This window comes from Cottoperca gobio, chromosome 12 (assembly GCF_900634415.1).
Source record: "Cottoperca gobio chromosome 12, fCotGob3.1, whole genome shotgun sequence".
In the NCBI taxonomy this organism is placed as follows: Eukaryota; Metazoa; Chordata; class Actinopteri; order Perciformes; family Bovichtidae; genus Cottoperca; species Cottoperca gobio.
Genome location: NC_041366.1, coordinates 3,783,302 through 3,805,025, shown reverse-complemented (window position 1 = coordinate 3,805,025; position 21,724 = coordinate 3,783,302). Strand labels below are relative to the sequence as shown.

The 21,724-nt window shown below is 40.3% G+C and overlaps 1 protein-coding gene across 4 annotated transcripts in view; it reads left to right on the top strand.

Annotated features, from left to right (window-relative positions):
- The window catches only part of vldlr (very low density lipoprotein receptor), a 44,209-nt gene that overhangs the window by 12,240 nt on the left and 10,245 nt on the right, over positions 1–21,724 (top strand). For all 4 annotated transcript variants that reach the window (XM_029444148.1, XM_029444151.1, XM_029444150.1 and 1 more), the window contains exons 4-16: positions 2,772–2,894; positions 5,008–5,216; positions 7,888–8,050; positions 8,873–8,995; positions 9,213–9,335; positions 11,433–11,552; positions 13,966–14,091; positions 15,085–15,256; positions 16,617–16,841; positions 16,944–17,062; positions 17,546–17,685; positions 18,887–19,028; positions 19,730–19,879. In XM_029444148.1, the coding sequence (XP_029300008.1) occupies positions 2,772–2,894; positions 5,008–5,216; positions 7,888–8,050; positions 8,873–8,995; positions 9,213–9,335; positions 11,433–11,552; positions 13,966–14,091; positions 15,085–15,256; positions 16,617–16,841; positions 16,944–17,062; positions 17,546–17,685; positions 18,887–19,028; positions 19,730–19,879 (1,935 nt within the window). The remainder of the gene's footprint in view (positions 1–2,771; positions 2,895–5,007; positions 5,217–7,887; positions 8,051–8,872; positions 8,996–9,212; positions 9,336–11,432; positions 11,553–13,965; positions 14,092–15,084; positions 15,257–16,616; positions 16,842–16,943; positions 17,063–17,545; positions 17,686–18,886; positions 19,029–19,729; positions 19,880–21,724) is intronic.

The window sequence follows — 21,724 nt, the reverse complement described above, 5'->3', positions numbered from 1 at the left end:
CTTTTGCATGATAAAGTAGTTCCTCTACTCAACCTGGATTAATCTGAACAAACTGCGTTTAGTGTGTTGGCATCTCACTTCTTAATCCTTGAAAATACAATTTAAGGGTTTTACTTATTAACTATGATTGCCATGAAATATGGCCATGAGATGCCGTGTAACCTGCATGAAATCTGATTCCAAGAAATTGTAGATTGACGATTGGATAGTTTGTTGATTTTTAATCCTAAAGTACAAGTTAGCGAGGCTGTTTTTACGTGAGTCCGGTTTCATTCTGAGGTCTTGGACTCTGAATTGTCTTGATTTCATGTGTAATGCGTAAGTATTATGGAACAGTAATCTATTTTAAACTTGGCGAAATTTGCTATTTATACCTCGTCGGTATTAGTCTGTTATCTATTATTTTGCTATACATATGTGTATATAAATATATGTGTGTGTATATATATATACATAGTGTAATATATATTGTTCTATATATATACATATGTGTATATATATATGTGTGTGTATATATATATACACATATGTGTATATATACATATGTGTATATATATATACGTATACATATGTGTATATATATATGTGTGTATATATATATATATATACGTATATATATATACGTATATATATATACGTATATATATATATGTGTGTATATATATATATATACGTATATATATATACGTATATATATATACGTATATATATGTGTATATATATACGTATATATATGTGTATATATATATGTGTATATATACGTATATATATATATATATATACATATACGTGTATATATATATGTGTATATATACGTATATATATATATATATATATATATATACATATACGTGTATATATATATATATATATATATATACATATATGTATATATATATATATATATATATAATATCTTTTAAGTTAAAGGCAATAAATCTGGCAGTAAACGGAGGAAATAGAGCTGCTGCACGTACTCTTGGCATCGATGAGGCAATGGTGAGACGTTGGAGACGCCAGCGGGAAGAACTGTCTCAATGCAAAAAGTCAAAAAAAGCTTTCAGAGGTAACAAAAGCCAATGGCCCAAACTTGAAGACTTTCTTGAAGATTGGGTGAACACACAGAACAGACGGCCGAGGTGTTTCCACCGTGCAGATCCGACTGAAGGCCAAAACAGTCGCCACCGAAATGAAAATTGAACATTTTAGAGGTGGACCATCCTGGTGTTTCCGATTTATGAGGCGAAAGGGACTGTCCATCAGGGCGCGGACGACTGTGTGTCAGCAACTCCCTCCCGACTACCAGGAAAAAATAACAAACTTCGGCGAATTCACACAAAGAATGATAAAGGAATATTCCATCGGACCGGACCAGATCATAAATATGGATGAAGTGCCTTTGACGTTTGACCTGCCTCTCACTAGGACTGTTAACAAGAAAGGTGAGTCGTCCATCACGTTGAGAACCACTGGCCACGAGAGAACGAATTTCACTTGTGTTCTTGGCTGCACAGCATCTGGATTAAAGCTTCCGCCAATGGTGATTTTTAAGCGGATTACAATGCCAAAAGAAAAGATCCCAAACGGCATATCCTTTAAAGTCAACAAGAAAGGGTGGATGATGGAAAGCGTAATGAAGGAGTGGCTGAATGAGTGCTACGTCAAGCGCCCTGGAGGATACTTTCGCAAAGAAAAAGCTTTGCTTGTTTTGGAAAGCATGAGGGCCCATATAACGGATTCAGTTAAAGCAGCCATCAAGAGCACAAACTCCATTCCAGTTGTGATTCCTGGGGGCACAACGAAGCATCTGCAGCCACTCGACATCAGTGTCAACCGTGCGTTCAAAGTGGCACTACGCGCTCAATGGGAGGCGTGGATGACTAGTGGCGACAAATCCTTCACCAAAACTGGGCGCATGCGAAAGGCAACTTTCGCTCAAGTTTGCGAGTGGATCCTGACAGCGTGGAGGAGTATTAAAACATCCACGATCACCAACGGGTTCCGAAAGGCTGGAATGCTGCGTGGTGAAGAGGAGGAGGACGCCGCCACAGCTGAGGCATTTCAGAGGCTGTTCGATTCCGACAGTGATGAAGAGGAGTTTGTTGGCTTTGAGAGCGACACCGAAAGAGAGAGGAGAGTGGCTGACGAAGCCACCCTGAGCCTGTTCGTTTCGGACACTGAAGATGAGGACTTTGGTGGTTTTAGTACGCAGGAAGAAGATGAGAATTAATGAATCCCCTCTGTGCACGAACGTAATATACCGTTATGTTATGTTATGTTATACCGTATGTTAATAAAATATTTTAAAAACCTGCGGCTTATAGTCCAGTGCGGTTTATACATGTACAAATTAGTCAATTTAGCATCTGCGGCTTATAGTCCGAAAATTACGGTATATATATGCGTGTGTGTATATAGATAGATCTGTGACGATTAGAAATGTTGCTGTAAATGCCTATTTAAGCTGCTCTATTTGATGCAGTCAGTTCACTTTGAACCAGGTTAGTTATTTTGCACTGATGTTTTCTTAGATTGACACAATGAAGTTTGTACTTTCAACTCTGCTGAGAATGAAGTGGATGTGACTTTGAAGTTTATAAAGCCATGTGTGAGCCAAGTCTTTCTAACGGGACCAATCTAGACCAAAAGATATTGGTAACATAATATCCGAAGTCTATTCCATTTTGCACTTCTCCAATGTCATTAAATAAATGTATTTCCTTTTTTGATACGAATCAGATATTTAATAATAACATTTTCTTTTCATGAAGACATGAGGACGTGTCGTGTGAACGAGTTTAGCTGCGGCGCAGGCTCCACTCAGTGTATCCCCATCTTCTGGAAATGTGACGGAGAGAAGGACTGTGACAATGGAGAGGACGAAGTCAACTGTGGTAGGTGGACATGCACAAATTAACATGACAGGGATATTTGTCCACGTCCTCATGGTATTACGACCTCAGCATTTAGAATGACAGTTTTCAGTTACAGTACACGTCATGATAGAATTGAACTTTTCTAAATACCGTAAAGTTCAAATCCAGGAATGAACAAAACATTTGTTTTTGTAGTCCTGTAGCACAGGAAGTGAGTAGGAACTATTGCATATCTTTTTGAGTGATGTGAACCACGCCTGTCTTCCCTACTTAATTGTCCATGTGTTGGATCCACGGCCCACATACTGTAGATGAGGCCATGATGAACCTTCACATCCTCCCAAAATGGTCCCTCTTTAAGTTGATTAGGATCTAAATTCCTTTTAGGTAAAAGTCAAACTTCCAAGTTTATTACCAGACAGTTGCTGTCAAATGACAAAATGTTAAACGCAGCATAAAAGCTCAGACTGGACGGAGCGCAGCTAGCTGTTAGCATGCTAATTTCAGTAGATATCTCCAACGCAATACATGGATGTCTTTGACACAATGTCGACACTGTTTCCTCTTCATATTCTATTGATATTGTTAGTTCATTGTTTTAAGTTAAAATTCTGGCGTCTCTTACACATTGAACCTTTAAACAATTGACCTGACTTTTAGCGCCATGGAAACAGAATAGTTGATACAACCTATATTCCGTGTAGCACCTGATTGACTGAATACATTTCTTATGAAATCAACCCTGCAGCTGTGATGTATACCCTCCTGTCTGATTCATAGTGTGCAGTGATGGACAACCTTTTGCACATAAAACCCACAAAACTGTGTCTTGAAGAAGTGCAATGTTTCAGAAGTTATGAGAGTACAACTTAAGTGTAACAGCTTGTCCTTTATGTACTCGAGCACTAAAACCATTTCATGGCTGTATCAGTTACTTATCATCCTTCAGCTGTTCATGCTAAACTCTGTGCAGCATAAACACACTTACAGCATTTTGCACTGAGCATGAAGCTCTGCCTGGATAAACTAAAACATGGATCTGACTGAACACTAAAGCAGCCTGAAGCATTCTGGTAAATTGTATCCGTCCATCTATTTTCTGCCGCTTATCTGGGGCTGTGTTGTGGCAGCTAAGCAAGGCAGTCCATGCAAAATCTACAATTTGAAGCAAATCAAATTAACGGATAACTAATAATCAAGCCAATCATCATTACTCAACTAGTGTTGGATTTCTACACTGACAATGGGAGATGTTAATCACTTCAATAAATATGACGTTTCATCTATAACATGCCAATGTTGAGTGAGTACAAGGAGCTGATGCCAGTTCTGTACATGGTATGTGTGCATCACTATGTATAATTTAATACTAAGGAAGCAGAGCACACTTGTTTGTACTGTCCCCTCTGGCTGAAGATGCTAATGAGTGAAAGCTGCTTAGTATGAGGAGACATTTGTTAATTGTCGTCTTTGTTCACATCAAATCTCTACCAGGTTGTTTCACTGCAGTGTAGTGGGATACGTATTTTCATTGACTTTAAACACCACATGCCTCTTAAAGTGAGCTGCCACAGGTTGCATAATTCAGTCATGTACGACTCCCACTCCCTTTTAGTAACACTTAAGTTGTTGTTTATTATGGAAAGGAGTGCAAAACGTCTGACAAACAGTTCTTGTGCTGACATTACTTCCTAGGCCCTTAGCAACTATGTAGTAAGTGTTGTAACCGACACAAGTGATTTTTACTTCAGAACTCGGCAGACCAACGTTAATACACTAACAGAACGTATGATTAACCCGGCCTGATACTGACTCATTTGAAAAATGGCATCCTAGGACAGAATCTCATGACTGAGCTTCATTACGGCCCATTCTAATACAAAAGTCTGTCAATTAATATTGCATGGGTGTTTACTTGACTTTATTGTACTGTGTATTGGTTGTATTCTAGGATGCACATGGACATGTGCTGGACATGTAGCCAATATTTCACAATCCTTATTGAGTCTTGAGTACAAAGAATTCTGTTTCTAGACCTGCCTTCCATTTAGAAAGTGACACTAACTTCTGTAAAACTATAGTATTTGATGAACAAGTCCTCTTCACTTTTTGTCCTCATAACTGCCTCCAGGTAACATCACCTGCGCTCCAAATGAGTTCACGTGTGCGAGCGGCCGCTGCATCTCCCGGAACTTTGTGTGTAACGGAGAGGACGACTGTGGTGACGCCTCCGATGAGGTGGAGTGCGCGCCATCTTCCTGCGGTCCCAGTGAGTTCCAGTGTGGAAACTCGTCGTGCATCCCGGCCAGCTGGGTGTGTGATGATGACGTTGACTGCCAGGTAAGAACAACACAATAAAATGACACAAGTTCCGATAAAAACACATTACAATTTGTGGACAAATGATTTAAAATAGATGACCTTCTTGCACCATCAGAGGAGAGTGACAGAAGCAGGAAAGTCATTTTTACCTGGCCTGGATAATGGTCAATGAATAGCAGCCCTTTCAATCATGCAATTTGTTAGTCTGATTGGATGTTGACTGTAACTATTGATTAAATTTGAGTGGCATGGCAGGAAGATGTGGATGTCGCTGATGAGCGGCCCACTGCTCTTCAGTGTACTGTGTATGAGACATGGATTACTTATTCAAAGTACTGCGTCTCTCCAATTAAACTTCCCAAGATGTTCTCATCAGTAAACCTGGCCTGTGACCTCTGGCTGTTTCTGTGCCAACCAACACAGTATGAACACGCCAGTAACAAAAGGACTATGCCAGTGAAGTGTTGGATCTTTCTGGATTTATTTATGCTTTATAAATTTTATAAAGACAACGGTAAATAATCTGGTATGAGTTAGACCTCATGAACCCCAAAATGTACTACGTCCTGGGAGAGGGGTCCCTCCTCAGTCTCTCTGAGGTTTCTTCCCCTTTATGTGTGGGGTTTCTTTTAGGAAGTTCTTCCGATGCGAGGGTCTGAGGACAGACTGTGTCGTATCCTGTACAGTCTGTAAAGCACACTGAGACAAATTTGTGATATTGTGCTGTATAAATACATTTGATTTTTATCTATTTACAGAATTTTAAAACATTTCAAATCTAAGTACATACAAATGGAAAGCAACATGCAGCGCAAAAAGCCCAATGGAGCTTTACTTTCAATTCAAGAATACAACGATAGATATGTGTGTATATTATATTATAAAATGCAAAACAATAAAATGTAGGTCTTAAGTTTCACAATCTCTTTCTCGTTTGGACTTTTGCCACTTTTATCTCAAAATGCTTAATACAGGCAACACACACAACACTCATGTTCTCAGCTGATTTTGCCTCACTTTAATGAACGGTCCACTATGATATCACTGGGCACGCACGCACACACAGGTTCTGCAAGTTTAATTTTCTTTGCTCTCTTTGACACTCAACACGGCAGAGCAAGTTCCACTGAGTCTGCATTTTGCCTGTTACCTGCTAATTGGCTGTGTGGTCATCACTGACGGCTTAGCAGGAAAATTAAATGCTCACACCTACAAATTCTTAAAATGCTGTGTTCAATGGGAAGGTCATTGTTATTCACTCTCTTGCTCTCTCACACCCAGCCAGTCCTGCGTCATTGTTAATGGTTACAGATTTTCAGACGCACACAGTCTCACACTCCATTAATCTGCTCCCACATGAGTCGGTGACTTTCTGAGCTGATGTAAGTGTGAGAAAGTCCTCCCGCTGCTCCTCTTGATCCCATCCTGTCTGATTGCCCAGTTTTGATTCTAATTAGGGGTAATCATCTGTGAGATCAGAGTCCTAAAAGCTCTGTCCCTTCTACCCTGCACATCAGATCACCTGTAGATCAGTGTGGTTGGACCATAGGGGGTTTCACAGAGTAGTCGACACTGCAAGTAGATTGATACATTTTTAATCTGTGGTTTGACCCCGGTGCAGTAATGAGCAGTGGCAATCCAGCTTTTGAGTTGGCCTTCTAATGACCGACGGTTATATTTGAGACCTTTTTGACAATAATTGATCATTGTTATCAAGTGAAGGGGGAGAGATGGATCCCGCGATTGACTCTTGATGAATACTAAAATGCAGTGAATGCCCGAGAGGACAGTGTGTTTTCATTTGGATTCTCTGTTAATGATGTTTGCTCTTTACTTTGGTGGTTGATATTTTGTACAAAGCCTGGAAAACTCTTAAACTGTCTATTGTGCTGTCAATTCCTTGAATAGAACAGACTTCAACAAGAAGGACCTAGCCGTTACATTCTTGCATGCGTGCTGGTTCTCGGATTGTGTGCATGCTAGAGAAGTAGTGGCAAAGGCTTGGAGGTGGTTTGTCTCTGCAAAGATGCACACTGCAGTTTTCATCAACTGACACGATATGATACTTTTAAGAGACTGTTTGGGCTGATTGTTCTACAGCTGCTGAGTAGTTTGGTACAACTACAGGGATTTCCAGCAGACTACTTTCTGTATGAAGTCTGAGGATCTGTTTAATTCAAGTTGTTGTAAAGCTGTAGGTTAAATATAGATTGTTTTTTGAAATATTATTTGCTTTCTTGCCGAAGCTCAGTGCAAGTACTCCAGGAAGTCACTGTGCCTGGCAAAGTAAAAGCAAATGTACATAACTCAGATTTTTGTATAAGTAAAAATAATGAGCCCTACACTATCTGTAGGTTTATGTTCTGTCTCTCAAATTTGTCTTCCGTCAGAGGGCCATACCAGATCAAAGCATAACTCTCTTCAAAATTGCTCTTCGTTTCCATTCCAACTGGTCTTTTCAAAGTCTCGAGTTAAATGCCAGGCTCCCTGCCAGGTAATGGCTGCAAGGGAGCAAGAGTTGATGACAGCGCGTGAACAAACTGAATGTGGAGCCAAACCGGCAAACTCATTAATATGATCATATTATTTTTGAAATTACAAATGGCATGAGTTTCCCCATCCAGCCAATACATCTTAGTGCACTAACCTCTTTTTTTGTTCTTCATATTCTTGTCTCTGTCCCCTGCAGGATCAATCGGATGAGTCTCCGGCTCGTTGCGGCCGTCACCCGACACCGCCTGCCAAGTGTTCGTCCAGTGAGATGCAGTGCCGCTCAGGAGAGTGTATTCACAAGAAGTGGAGGTGTGATGGTGACCCGGACTGCAAGGACAGCAGCGACGAAGCCAACTGTCGTATGTACAGCCAAACTGTCATCAACACATAACATTGTTTTGAGTTTTCACACTGTTGGTATGTGTTGAATGGGTAGGTAGCACTGGAGGAGGCAAAAAGAGTAAACTGGATAAAGAAAATAGAAATCTGAATACCCTGCTCTTTTCCAGCAGCACTAGCTCCAAAAGTCACCACATCTAGTGAGAAAGTTGTCAACACTGAGCCCTTCAAGCTTTCCTCAAAAGCCACTTCCCCAAAATGATCATAATGAACCTAAAAAATGAACATTGTTAGTACACGCAGCTTTCAAAGATATGTAGAATGGACATAAATAGCTGATTCAATTGTGTATCATTCACAAGCAAGTTTCCAATACTGTACACTGTCTGTAACGTGTTATGATTCAGGTGAAACATCAGTATTGAAGGTTGAATTGAGTTTGAATTTCAATGTTTACTTTGGGTCATTTCAGCTAAAGAAATTCAGCAGTTAATACTTGAAACAAACAGATTATCAAGTGACTGTCACATGAATGGAATGAGAGTGCTGCACATAATGGATCACTGCTCAAGATATCTTCAATGATCCATCTGTCGAGTTTCTCCTCATCAATGCACTGATGAGACAACCAACAATGCCGTTACAAATACCTAGAACCTTTAAGTGACGTTATCCGTGTATTTTATGTCCGGCCAAAACCCAAACGTATTTAATTTAGAATGATAAATTAATTAAATTATTATTACAATATTAAAATGGTTGTGTGATGTATGATTTTGTCAATCAACAAATTGATTTGTTTCAGCATTATTTTTGTGTGTGTATGCGTGTCTCTCTGGCAGCTGTACGCACTTGTGGACCGGATCAGTTCAAATGTGATGATGGAAACTGTATCCTGGGCAGCAGACAGTGTAACGGCCTCAGAGAGTGCTCTGATGGATCAGACGAAGTCAACTGCAAAAACAGTATGTGCTCTGTGTGCATCTTTACAAATGACTGTTTTTAATTATCCTGAGGACTTTGTCAGGGGAAGAACAATTGTATTGTATTGATAAGCAATAATGCATTGGTAGCTTTTCCTGTAATTGGATTTTCATTGGAAGGTCTTGAGTGTTAGTTTTAAAGAATGTTGCGTGTAAGCAATTCCTGTTGACATGTAAACCTCTTTGTGTGTCTCCACAGTGACTCAGTGTAACGGACCAGAGAAGTTCAAGTGTCGCAGCGGCGAGTGTATCGAGATGAGCAAAGTGTGCAACAAGGCACGAGACTGTCCCGACTGGAGCGACGAACCCATCAAGGAATGCAGTGAGTAAAAAAGGGAGAAGAAAAATCTGCTTCACTCTTATTTTAAACGTTCAATGTGTAATTCCGAGCCACCTGCTCCAAAGAAATAGGGGGCAGTATTTGACCTCTAAACTGGGTCCATACAATCTCTAATATTCATGTTTGAGTTGTAGTAGTTTGGCATATTTAATATATTCTTTATATTGTGTATTTAATTTACTCCTGTGTAATGCCTGTCAGTCAGACTGCAGGGCAAGAACACCAACATCAGACCAAACTGCTGAAACTCTGAGAGCTGGTCAGAAAACATCTGCTGTCTTATAATCTTCAAGTGGGGCTGTTTGTAGTCTGTGTAACATCATGTTAGTTTATTGGTCTAAATCCAAAGTGGTAGAAACTAGAAACGACCTGCATATTCGTCTAGTCTTCCTGGTGGCGGCGCAGCCAGGAGAGCAGCCTGAGCCGGCACTCGTCAGCGGCCGAAGAGACTTGAGCTCAGACAGAACCAGCTCCAGCTCTGCAGTCACAGCGGCTGCTGAAGCTGTGTAACAGCAGCAACAGGGAGTCTGCAGTTCCCCGGTGCTGTGACTGAACTCCATCTAACTGAAGCTACGTTTGCAGACAGATATACAGTCAGAGAAACGGCCTCCTGGCAGCTGTGAGGACGAAGAGAGGCGGTGCGGGTGGTTTTCTCATTTCTGCCACTTTGAATGTAAAATAATAATAATAATAATAATAATAATAATAATAATAATCTATATATAAGACACGGAACATTAGCTAGTTAGTTCATTTGTTTAATGTTTTAAGTTTAAATGTTGGCATATTTTACACATTGAACCTTTAAGCCAGAAACACAATCCAGTTATTTTCAGCTGTTTTTGTCAATGTTATAGAATTTCAGTTAATGAGCTGATGAGTCATCTGTCTTTGCACCTACAACATTACAGCCTCAGAATCACAGCAGCAGACACAAGTCATGTGCACAAAACCAAAGATTGTCCCTCTGCGGAAGACGTCCCACTCCGAGGCCATTTTCTGAGCACAATACCGTCTTGGTATTGACTATAATACAGTCTGCCATTTGTCTGCTTTACGTACTGGAATATATTGTACTGTGTGCAGCTTCCTGGAGTCTTGTAGTCACTGTTCTTGAGACAAAGTGCTTTTCAGTAAGTAAGGCAGATGTCTTTTCCTGTGGGAGGGACAGTGTCCATACTAGAAAAATATGCAAACGGGGTAAAACTGACATTTCTCTCAGTATATATTGTATATATGATTTTGTCTTGTGCAGCTTTAATGTATCCTGCATTTCAGCATGAGAGCGATGGTTTCTAAATAATTCTCTTTCATGGATCAAAGAACTCTCCAAAATGATGTTTTCCACAATCAGAATACTAAACGTCTGAGTTGTGCTACAGTTCAGAGAAAAAGATTGGCGTATCATGTTAATGATCAATTTAATGGATCAAATAACTAAAAAAAAGTTTATTTTCAATATTGTTGTACAGTTGTTGAGCTGAATAATTCTGTTTAAAGTGTTGGTGCACTGCCTGCTTTGTTTAAGAGAGCAGCACTTATGCTTTCAGTTTTTATCAAATAACATTGGTAATAAAACTTTTAAGCATGCGGTACCGAGTGAGCACTGACGGTCTGTACGTGTTCTTTCATTAGAGGATTCTGATGCATACTAAACTTCTCATCATATTTAACATGGAGATCTCGCTGCTGATTGAGCTACAGTATTTGCTGTCCAAGTGCAGATTAACAGTGTAATTTAAATTGTATCTGAATCTTTTTTCTAAACATACCTGTGGCAGATATAAAATATAGATTTATTTTAAATTTGTTAAACTATGATAGATATAGATATATATAGATATAGATAGAGATATATTTTATAATTTCATAGTTAAAGTATGCATATTTGAGCAAAACGTCGACAGCGTCAGTTTGAATCTAGACTGATCTTTGTATCGTACATTGTATTGATGTTAACTGACCGTCAGTGCGATGGGATTACTATTTAGAATGGTATCTACAGTTTGTGTGTCTTGCTTGCAAGATAACTGTCCTCGTATAACTACAACAAAGCCCTGTCCCCTTCATGTCCTTCAGATCTAAACGAGTGTCTCCAGAACAACGGGGGCTGCTCCCACATCTGCAAGGACATGGTGATTGGCTTTGAATGTGACTGCACACCTGGACTTACACTCATAGACCACAAGACCTGCGGAGGTAAGACACCTTTACATTGGATCAATTTGATGAAATATTTGGACTGAAAACATTTTTTTAATTGTGTTTTGTCAAAACAATGCATCATTTTTCTAGTATTCTTGTTTAAGGTAGCATGAATCATGAATACACAAAAGTGAACAATACTTCTCGGGATGTGGACAGTTGATCATTAATCAGTAAACCACTGAGAATATGTTTGACCGGTTACACATGTCTGTCTAAAGATTTACAGTCGGGCTGTTAAGATCTGCCTTTATAGAGACCACCGATCAAACCTTTTAGGAAGAATATCGGCAGATAACTATCAGAATGAATCGGAGCACCATTAACGATGCCCTGATCAAAATGTGGCAAACTTCAGCCAACAGAAATTTAATAAAGTAAAGATATTTACAAATTCACATATTTAAAAAATGTCAGCACCTCGAAATGGCTAGCGCACCAAAATATGATGCCAAAGCTCGTCGAGTCAATGAAGCTGTGGACTAAGAGGAAAGTGTTATTTCTCCTTTTTTTTCTTAAAAATGAACCTGTTGGTTACCGGGTTAAATGGGTTCAGGGCTATCCAAAGCAAAATTAACTTCATAACTTACCATCAACCAATGGATGAAGCTATTTTCTGGCATCATTTTTGGCCCACACCTGAAATGGACCCGTTTAATCCCAACAAGTATTTATTCATTTTGAAAGATATGAAATGGTCGGACCGACCCAAAATGCAGAGGGTCCGCACTGATGGAACAGAGACCACTGGCAGCAGCAGGATGCAACTATACATGTCATGTTTCCTTCACTTTGCATTTGCATAAAAAAACATTTAATGATGATGAAACGCCACATGCTCAGAGCTGATGGCGACGCAGCTTGGATCCATTTGGGTACTAGACATTTTGACTTTCCCAGCAACAGAACAGAACAGGACCTGACCTGATTACACTGAATGTAATTGGGTCTTCATAGATCCCCATTCAGTTTGTAGTAACCAAGACCTGACCAAAAAGCTCAGGAAGCTTTGAAATCAGTTTCTGATCATTAATATTATAACCATTAGTCTACAAAACCTAACTTGTGAGGAAGTAAAACAGGGGAGCACAGAAATGTGACTTTGTAACGGATAATGAAAAATGTACTTGCTGTACACCAGTCCTACTGGCCCGTCTGCTCCGATGGATATGAGTTTGACTTTGATAGATGGTAATTGATTGAAATAAATGCATTGTTGAAGCACGTTCAATTCAGCGGTGTATTGTGCAGTTATATTTGTTGTTTCTCATAGGTCAAATAGGAATTAGTGCACCCAGTTTAGTGTAAGACAATCATTTTCAACATTTCCATGTACTATATTTAAGACTCTGACTTTGTTTACAGGCAAAAATACACTATCGCTCATTGTTGTTCACCGACATGCGTTTGTTTCTTGGCAGCCATAAACCTCAATTGTTTGAAAAGTAGACCAGACTGAACTGTCGGCTTTAAACATCACGGGGCTCAAAGTTGATCCAAAATCACAATGTCCTGGTTTTGTTTTGTCCTGGGTGGTTTGAAAAGAAAACATTAAGACTGAGGCTGAAGATGTTACTATTTTTGTCTTTCTTAGAAATGACTAATCCAACAGGTTGGGTCAGACTAGGCTGTGGTGACTTGCAGATATTTCACTTACGGCTGGTACATGTTGTGCTCTTCTGTCCTCTGAAGGCTTCAGTGTGTAATGTGATTGGCTGTCGTCGTAGTTTTTTTTTCTAAAAGTTGAAAACCTCTTGGTTATGTTCAGGAGGCACTGATCCAACTTTTTGTTATTGAGCCATACTTGGCCTCGAGCCCTGCTTTGGATATTAGGAAGTGTGCGTTCCCGTCTGGAAGGAACAACACTGGTTGCACAGGCTCTTAATTTACTTATAAAATAACCACTTAATCATCTGTGTATTAACATTTAATTCTGATGAGGGCAGTTGTCGCTAAAACATCAACGGCTATTAGTTTGGTATAATTGTCACTGTTTCCGAAGCTCATAAGTTAATCATGGGAATGTTTCAGAAAAGTAATTTTGTTTCGTAAAAAAAAAAAATTCAATTGTTTTCAACTCTGTGCAGCAGAGACAAATCCAAACGTTTGTTTACCCAAATTGAAGCATTCAGCAGACTTGATTAAACTACCAGCTGCATTCCTTCCATGTTCTCCTCCTCATCCTTCCCTCTTGTCTCTCTCTCTCTTTCTCTCTCTCTTTCTCTCTCTCTCTTCTCTCTCTCTCTCTCTCTCTCTTCTCTTCTCTTTCTCTTTCTCTTTCTCTTTCTCTCTCTCTCTTTCTCTTTCTCTTTCTCTTTCTCTTTCTCTTTCTCTTTCTCTCTCTCTCTCTCTCTCTCTTCTCTCTCTCTCTCTCTCTCTCTCTCTCTCTCTTTCTCTCTCTCTGCAGACATCAATGAGTGTATGAACCCCGGCATCTGCAGTCAGATCTGCATCAACCTGAAGGGCGGATACAAGTGCGAATGCCACAACAGCTACCAGATGGATCCGACTACTGGAGTCTGCAAAGCTGTTGGTGAGTCAACAGCTGGGAAAACATTAACTCCCTGAAATATAACGGCAGAGAAGTATTGCACCAAATGTTAGAGCTTTTTCGGAAATCTGCCAAAATCCAGATTTCAATCTTTCTTGGATACCCCACTAGTCTGATTGTAGGACAGTATCTGCTCACAAAGTGTTTCTCGGTTGTAAAACATTTGGATAAGTATTTCTTGAAGGAGACCTGCATACAATATTGTTTGCATTTTTTCTCCATAACTGAAATGATTTTTTTGTACATTGTTGTGGTAGAATTATCCAGGTTGAGAACCACTGGCCTCATTACACACTGAAGTCAGTATTTAACATGAGGAAAATCTAAATGTGGGCAAGTACAGTCAGTCTTCAGAAAGATCTGGATAAGTGAAAACAAAAGATGCCAGAAGAATCTCAAATTGTAAAAATGATCCTCAAATATCCTCTAGTGGTTATCATTGCATGATAAAGTCGAATGTCATGAGAAAGGCTCTCGAGTTGTCCTGCCGCTGGAGACTGTCGTCCTCTGTCTGGTGATGACATGCGGTGTGTTTCTGCAGTACAAAGACTTTATTGTGTTGCTTGTTGACAAAGATCGTCATTGTATCTTTCATTGCATCTAGTTGTTGTTTTTTAACAAATTACGTCATTCAATCCTATAAAACCTTATTTATAATACAATTCCTATTATATGACATCATAATGATCCTCAATGTTCTTCAAACATGTTATTTATTTGGATGTTTTACTGAAGAAAAATAATGGCTTCTGGTTATACACTACCAACAAGTTGGTCACTGTGTTGCTCTGGGTGACATGAAAGACTAGAACATCTGACATTGTGTGGGGTTTTGTTTTCTAAACATTTGAGATCATTCAATGAGAGATTCATCATGTCTAAATCGTGTCCAGTATCGGCAAATGGAACAGAGCAACCTGAGGAACATTTTGGAAACATTAGTTGTCAGATTGAACTCCTCTTCCCTGTCCTCAGGTAAGGAACCCTGCCTGATCTTCACTAACCGTCGTGACATCCGTCGCCTGGGTCTGGAGAGGAAGGAGTACACTCAGATTGTGGAGCAGCAGAGGAACACAGTGGCTCTCGATGCAGACTTTGGCCAGCAGATGATCTTCTGGGCTGACCTGGGCCAGAGGGCCATTTACAGGTAACGCACGTGCACATGTTTTTATCTAACAAAATATTCTGCTTCAGTTTGTATTCATGCCGTTGAGCCTTTTCAAAAACTATTTCACTGCGGTTTGTGCTCCCACTTGGGCACACACTGACGAGTTATATGAGCTCCACATTCATAAAAAATCAAAGTTCTCTAATTATCTATTAGTGTATACATGTATTCCAATATATTCAAACCTTCGACTCTATACATAGTTTGATCCTAGACTATCCCTCTCATGTTAGAAGGTATGTAAGTAGGCCTGAGGTCAAACACTAACGTCTTCAGTGTCTCTTCTTCTGGTCAGGTCATCTCTTTAAAACGTATCGCTCATCCACAGCTTGCAAGATAAGAGTTGAGCGACGGGCCCAGTGTGTTCAGACTGGCGAGGTCAGAGAGATAGCGCGGTCTCTAGGGTGAGCACTGCGGCCGCGTCTCTAATCGGGTACCTCACAACGGCTGTCTTCTGGAATTTGTTGACTATGATTTGAGGAACATTCGAAGTAATCCATCTTTAGGGTAAACAAGTATACTGCTTGCCCTGTTTAGGATGCATACCCTGAGAGGGAGAGAGAAAGCCAGACCTTCAGAAGAGATGGTGGCATACACTGTGACTACATCTCTGTAATCCTACTGTATTGCTCATCCTCTGTTCTCCTTGGCCAAGCTCCAATAAACCTACAGCGTAAGACATCATGTCTGTCTCCTGCAGCTTCTTTGGTTCCCAGTACTCTGAAAGAAAAGGTGTTTATACTGAAAGTAAAGGAAATCTTCAAATCATATCTGAAATATCTTATCTGTTGGATGTATTACTATGACTACACGTTCATGGTCCCGCAGCATCGATCCAATTGATTACATTTTAAGGCGTTCTAGCAGCATGGTTTGAAATTCATTGTCTGTAGCGTCTTTCTCAGAAAAAACTTATGGATTGCCAGGTGTCCAGGGGATGATCCCCAGACTCTTCCTGTAGCACCACCAGCAGGTCAAAGCTTTCACTTATCCTGTGAAATATCTTTTTTGTATTGCTTGCCATGAAATTAGGTACACAGATCCATCGTCCCCTCATGATAAATGATCACTTTGTTGATCCCCTGACCTTTCATCCTGTACCATCAAAACTAAGGACATTCCTTTCAGCCTTAGCTGGACTTTAAGTGCTGATTAGCACATTTAGCTAAACCAAGATATGTTGGCATTAAGCTCAAGTTTGGGTTTAATGACCTGTAAATATTGAATCTAGCTGAAGTAAGACATCTGTATTTGACTGACATTTTCAGGGACAGAAGCAGGAAGAGTTTTTAAAGTAATGTGGCCATGTGACTATGACATGACAACTCTTTCCTCGCAGCACTGTGCTCGACAAACGGGGAGATGCCGGCACCCACAACAAAGTGATCGACAACGTCCAGACTCCTGTTGGCATTGCTGTGGACTGGATCTATAAGAACTTATACTGGTCTGATCTCAGCACCAAAACTATTTCTGTAGCCAACTTCAATGGAACGAAGCAGAAAGTTCTGTTCAACAGAGGCCTCAAAGAACCAGCATCCATCGCTGTTGATCCGCTGTCTGGGTGGGTGGAAAGCTTGTGTTTTTATGTCACAGAAAACTTTATCTCCACTTGACAATGTACATTTACAGATGGTGTGTGTGTGTGTGTGTGTTGGTCCTGTAGGTTTCTATACTGGTCTGACTGGGGAGAGCCAGCCAAGATTGAGAAATCTGGTATGAACGGAGTGGATAGACAGGTTCTGGTGGCGACGGACATCCAGTGGCCTAATGGAATCACTCTGGGTAGGATCTCGCGCACGCACGACATTTTACGACATTTTACGACATTTTATCTGCCTCTAATTGCAATGTGTGTACTTGCAGTGATAACAATTCTACTTACAGTACACTTTCAGCTCTTTTACTTCAACTAACTTCTTTAAGCACTTTCACTTGAGCTGATGGTTCAACGTCTTTCAGTGCTTCAACTTCCATTTTTACTCCTGCTCAAATATTATGTTTCAGACACTCCAAAGTATCAAACCTTTAACATGTTTCTAATGCAAATTTTCAGCTGAAGTTGGCCGCATACATTTACCCCAGAATGTAGCCATTTACATGCTGAAGTAAAGTTTTCATCGGTCAATGCTTATCATTTTTCCTTGTGTAATTATTTATTATTCTTTCCACTCTTTTTTTAAATTCCCATTTATTATCCGTTCTTGTTGTTTCTCCCTCATTTCTCACCTTCTCACCGTCTCCTGTTTCGTCTAATCTTCCTCCCAGATCTGATCAAAGGCAGATTGTACTGGGTCGACTCGAAGCTGCACATGCTCTGTAGCGTCGACCTGAACGGAGACAACAGAAAGAAAGTGCTCCAGTCTTCAGAGTACCTGGCTCATCCCTTCGCTCTAACTGTTTTTGAGGTACTGTTGCTGTTATATTTAGTCTTTAACACGCACGCTTTATTCTCTCTGACAATCAGGGTGGCACACACGTTATGATTGTTGAGCTGATTTATATCACAGATTTGGTCTTGATTTATCGGAACAAGTTTGATAGAATCCGTTCCAAACCAGGTCAGTTAGTGTTGACTGTCTTCATTATATTGCGTTTGCTTTTTTACGGAATCAGGAGAGTCGTCATGTATGTGACACAACTGGTGAACAGTAGCCCTGATCCAGGCCCGTCATTATGCATCTAGTATCAAAGTCTGTTTCAACACTCCTGAATAAAAGAGGAGCAAACAGTGCAGTGTGCCATCAGTTTGTTTCTGCAGATCCACAGCTCGCGCCAAGTTACACCTATTACTATTGATTATATCATTATCGATGTGAAGAAGAGTAAAAGCTTCAGAATTGCTTGGAATTTGCCTTGTAGTGAGCGCACATCTAGTTAAAGCATGTTGAGCACAAATCAGCACTGTGGGAATGAACTCGTGAAAAGCAGCTGCACTTGGTGGATGACGTCTTGTATCTGCAAACTATAGTGTACTAATAAGTCCTAACAATGATATCAGTTGGTTAAAACCTGCACTCCTTTTTATAGATCAGTATTGTGTCTTCCACATGTAATCTCTCTGAATCATGGACATGTGGCTCTCTCGCTGTCTCCCTCACTTACACCCACTCATACAACTGCTAACTCACACATTTATTCACGTGCAGGCACATGTGCTCATGTTGCAGCTTATGACTAAATGCTGTTGTGCACAATTTTAACCTAAACAATATACTTAACACTATAGTTAAGATAACAATTAGTAACTGGTTTTTTTGCTACTTTTTTCTAATCCAGCTAAAAGAAATGTGATCCAAGTTCAGTCCATGAAGCGCTTCATGTTCAGTGCTCATCACTTGCTTCTCGTAGCTCCTTCATAGAAAAATGTACTGCTGCACAGGAAGTTCTTTTGGGTAACTTGTGAAGAACAGGATTTTCACTTAGGATTGAAATAATTTTTTCTGATAAGCTGCTGTTCCGAACTTTATCATGATTCAGCAGTTTGTGATGTTCTGCTCTCTGGCTTCGTCTGTTTGTTTTTCTGTCGACTGCTTCAGCATTGTAGTAATTAAAGCTTTTAGCCATTGATGGCAAAACGAGCTGTCTCTTTCTGTTCTCTCTCTCCAGGATCGTGTCTTCTGGACGGATGGCGAAAATGAAGCCATCTACGGCGCTAACAAGTTCACAGGCTCTGACGTGGTGACGCTGGCCAGCAACCTGAATGACCCCCAGGACATCATAGTGTACCACGAGCTGATCCAGCTCTCGGGTAAGAACCTGCTGGGAGAGAATGGAGGGTGGAGAAATGAGCAGAGGCAAGAGGGAAGGTCCTGCAGGGTCAATGACATCACAGCAACCTATTTTATTTTTAATACAGTAGCTGCTGCTGTGAGTTAAAGGTTAATATGAGAAGGTTGATCAGAAATGAATGATTACACATGATTCACGTACAGGTAGTACTAATGATGATTATCATTTTAGCAGTAATCATGCAGCCACTACTATCCACTGATTCATGAAAGGAAGGAACAAATGGGTTTTTTGCTTTTTGACAACAATATTGTCCACTTACTAGCCATCACTGTCATGAGCTCTAGGCGTTTACAATCCCATAAAAACTAAGCAAAAGGCTGTGTGACACAATTGAACACAACAAGCTAGTAAGCTCTGCGGTTTCCAAGGTCAAGTGAACTTTCAAACTGCTTCTTTTACACTTACATTTGGAGCGCATCTCTATCTATAGAGATATATCTAGAGATAGATATATTAGATGTATATTAGACATGTATATATTTATTAGACATATTTATTAGACAAAGCAAGCAGAAAAGTTTGCTGAAGACGTCGTCATGTGAGATATCAGCCCCTTCCAACACTGGCTTAATCTTGTGTGGTGAATGATTTCTGTCCTACTTGCAGATTTTCTATAAGTTTGTGAAAGTAATTGGAGCTGTTGACTCTTGTGTGCAGGTGCTAACTGGTGTGCAGAGAAAGGTGAAAACGGAGGCTGCAGCTACATGTGTCTGCCTGCACCGCAGATCAACAAACACTCGCCCAAATACACGTGCATGTGTCCAGACGGACAGGAGCTGTCCGCTGACGGCTTACGCTGCAGACCTGGTGAGTCGCAGCGCAACAGTGCTGAAACGGGTTTATTTATTTATGCATGTCATGTCACCTAAACCACAAACACAGATTTGCAGCATGCAAGATATAATTTGCTTGAGATTATTTCTTCTCGTGATTTTTTATTTTTGGGCCACTTTCCTATAATCAAAACAAATGCCATGCGATCATGTCTTATATTTGTACAAAATATTTTAATTAATTAAGGACATTTGCATGAGCATGTGAGACCCCTGCAGGACTCTCAAATGTATCTGCAATTTGCAAGCAACAATCATTTGGAAACGGGATAATGCCATTTACCTTGGAAATTGACTTTGTGAAATAGGCCCCAGGGCTTGTAAAGAAGGCAGACGGGTTTGTCTGGTTTGCTATGGAAACTGAAGGCCTGAACAATTGTTTTGATATTGAGTTATACTTGTATACTGTCTCAAGCTGCATTGCCACAAGACTGAATTATAACACGTGATTAAATGTGAAAAGACGTGTTCCAAGAGAGGGCAGTGTGACACGGTGAAAGAATAAGCTTCAGAAGATTGACAAAAACGGGAACATTATTAAGAATGATGGAAAATCCTGCCCGTGTTGGTGAGAGGAAATACATTTATCTAACTCTAGAGCTGACTAATTGTGATTTACAGGAATGTGAGAATTTCTCATTTATTCTAAAATCATGCAGACTCAGCAAAGTGGGTCTAGACACTTGACTTCAATTGTTTTTCCTTTTCTTTCAAAATTGCACAAACGTTTTGAAACTCATTGAAAAAGTTAGTCTGCTCAGTATACACACTACTCAATGTTCTTCTGTGGGTTCTGTGTCATCTGGTTTATTTGGCTATTTCATTTAGAATATGAATAATCTGTAGAGATTTATGACAAAACTGGAAATATTTCTAGAAAAAATGTTCAAAGGAACCCCTAAATCCATCTGACTGACTTTAATTTGCCTTAGGATGCTTTGGGGCCCGTGTTAATGGCATCATGGCAAATTGTTGGTGATTGTATGTCGGAGTTAAACCACCAAATGGACTGTAAACCTGTGCTGATGTGCATTTCAATTACTGTACACACAAAGGCGATCCTTTACTGTGCAGCTGGTCTCAAATGTGCCTCTTCTTAAAGAATTGATTAAAAAGAAAAGGCTTTTACAGTGGAACCTCCCCCCAAACATTTTTTTGTAAGAAACATAATTAATTCAGTCTAATTCTTTGGGTTGAACTGGCTTTGATGGGAGAAAAATAATAGATTTGTCACTCCCTCCCCTTTTTCCTCTGCTTCTCAGCTGCTCAAGCATGTTCCCTTAGTGTGAATGTTCCCTCTGAGTCTCGTCTTCCATCTGTATCCATGCCAACCACAAACCGCTGTCTCTTTGTTAGTAGTGGCAGCTGAACAGTTGCTGAGTCAGTTGGTGCTGTGATCCAGTTTTTCAGTTTCAAGCCTCAACACTGTCCGCGTTCATATCTCAGCTGCAGCGCTGTCTCCTCCCTCTTCTGTTTGAAGTGTCTCTGTGGTCTCATCCTCACACAAATGAACCATAGGACAGCACTGAACCCACACAATGTGGCTGTTTGGTTCTGACCTGCCTTCGATTCTCTGGACTCATGAGTGGGATGTGACTGCATTAGTGTCATGACAGCTGAACTGAATTTAGACTCGTACTTCTGATCGTTAAACATGTCTTTCCAAAACCACGGGAATTCATCTGCTGCTATTCTGGGAAGGCTTTCCAAGATTTTGGATGCTGGCTGCAGGGATTTGCGCTCTAGCTGGCTTGGCTCCCAGTCAGCGTTGCTGTTCATCTCAAAGGTCTTGGGTGACTGAGGTCAGGGCTCTGGGCAG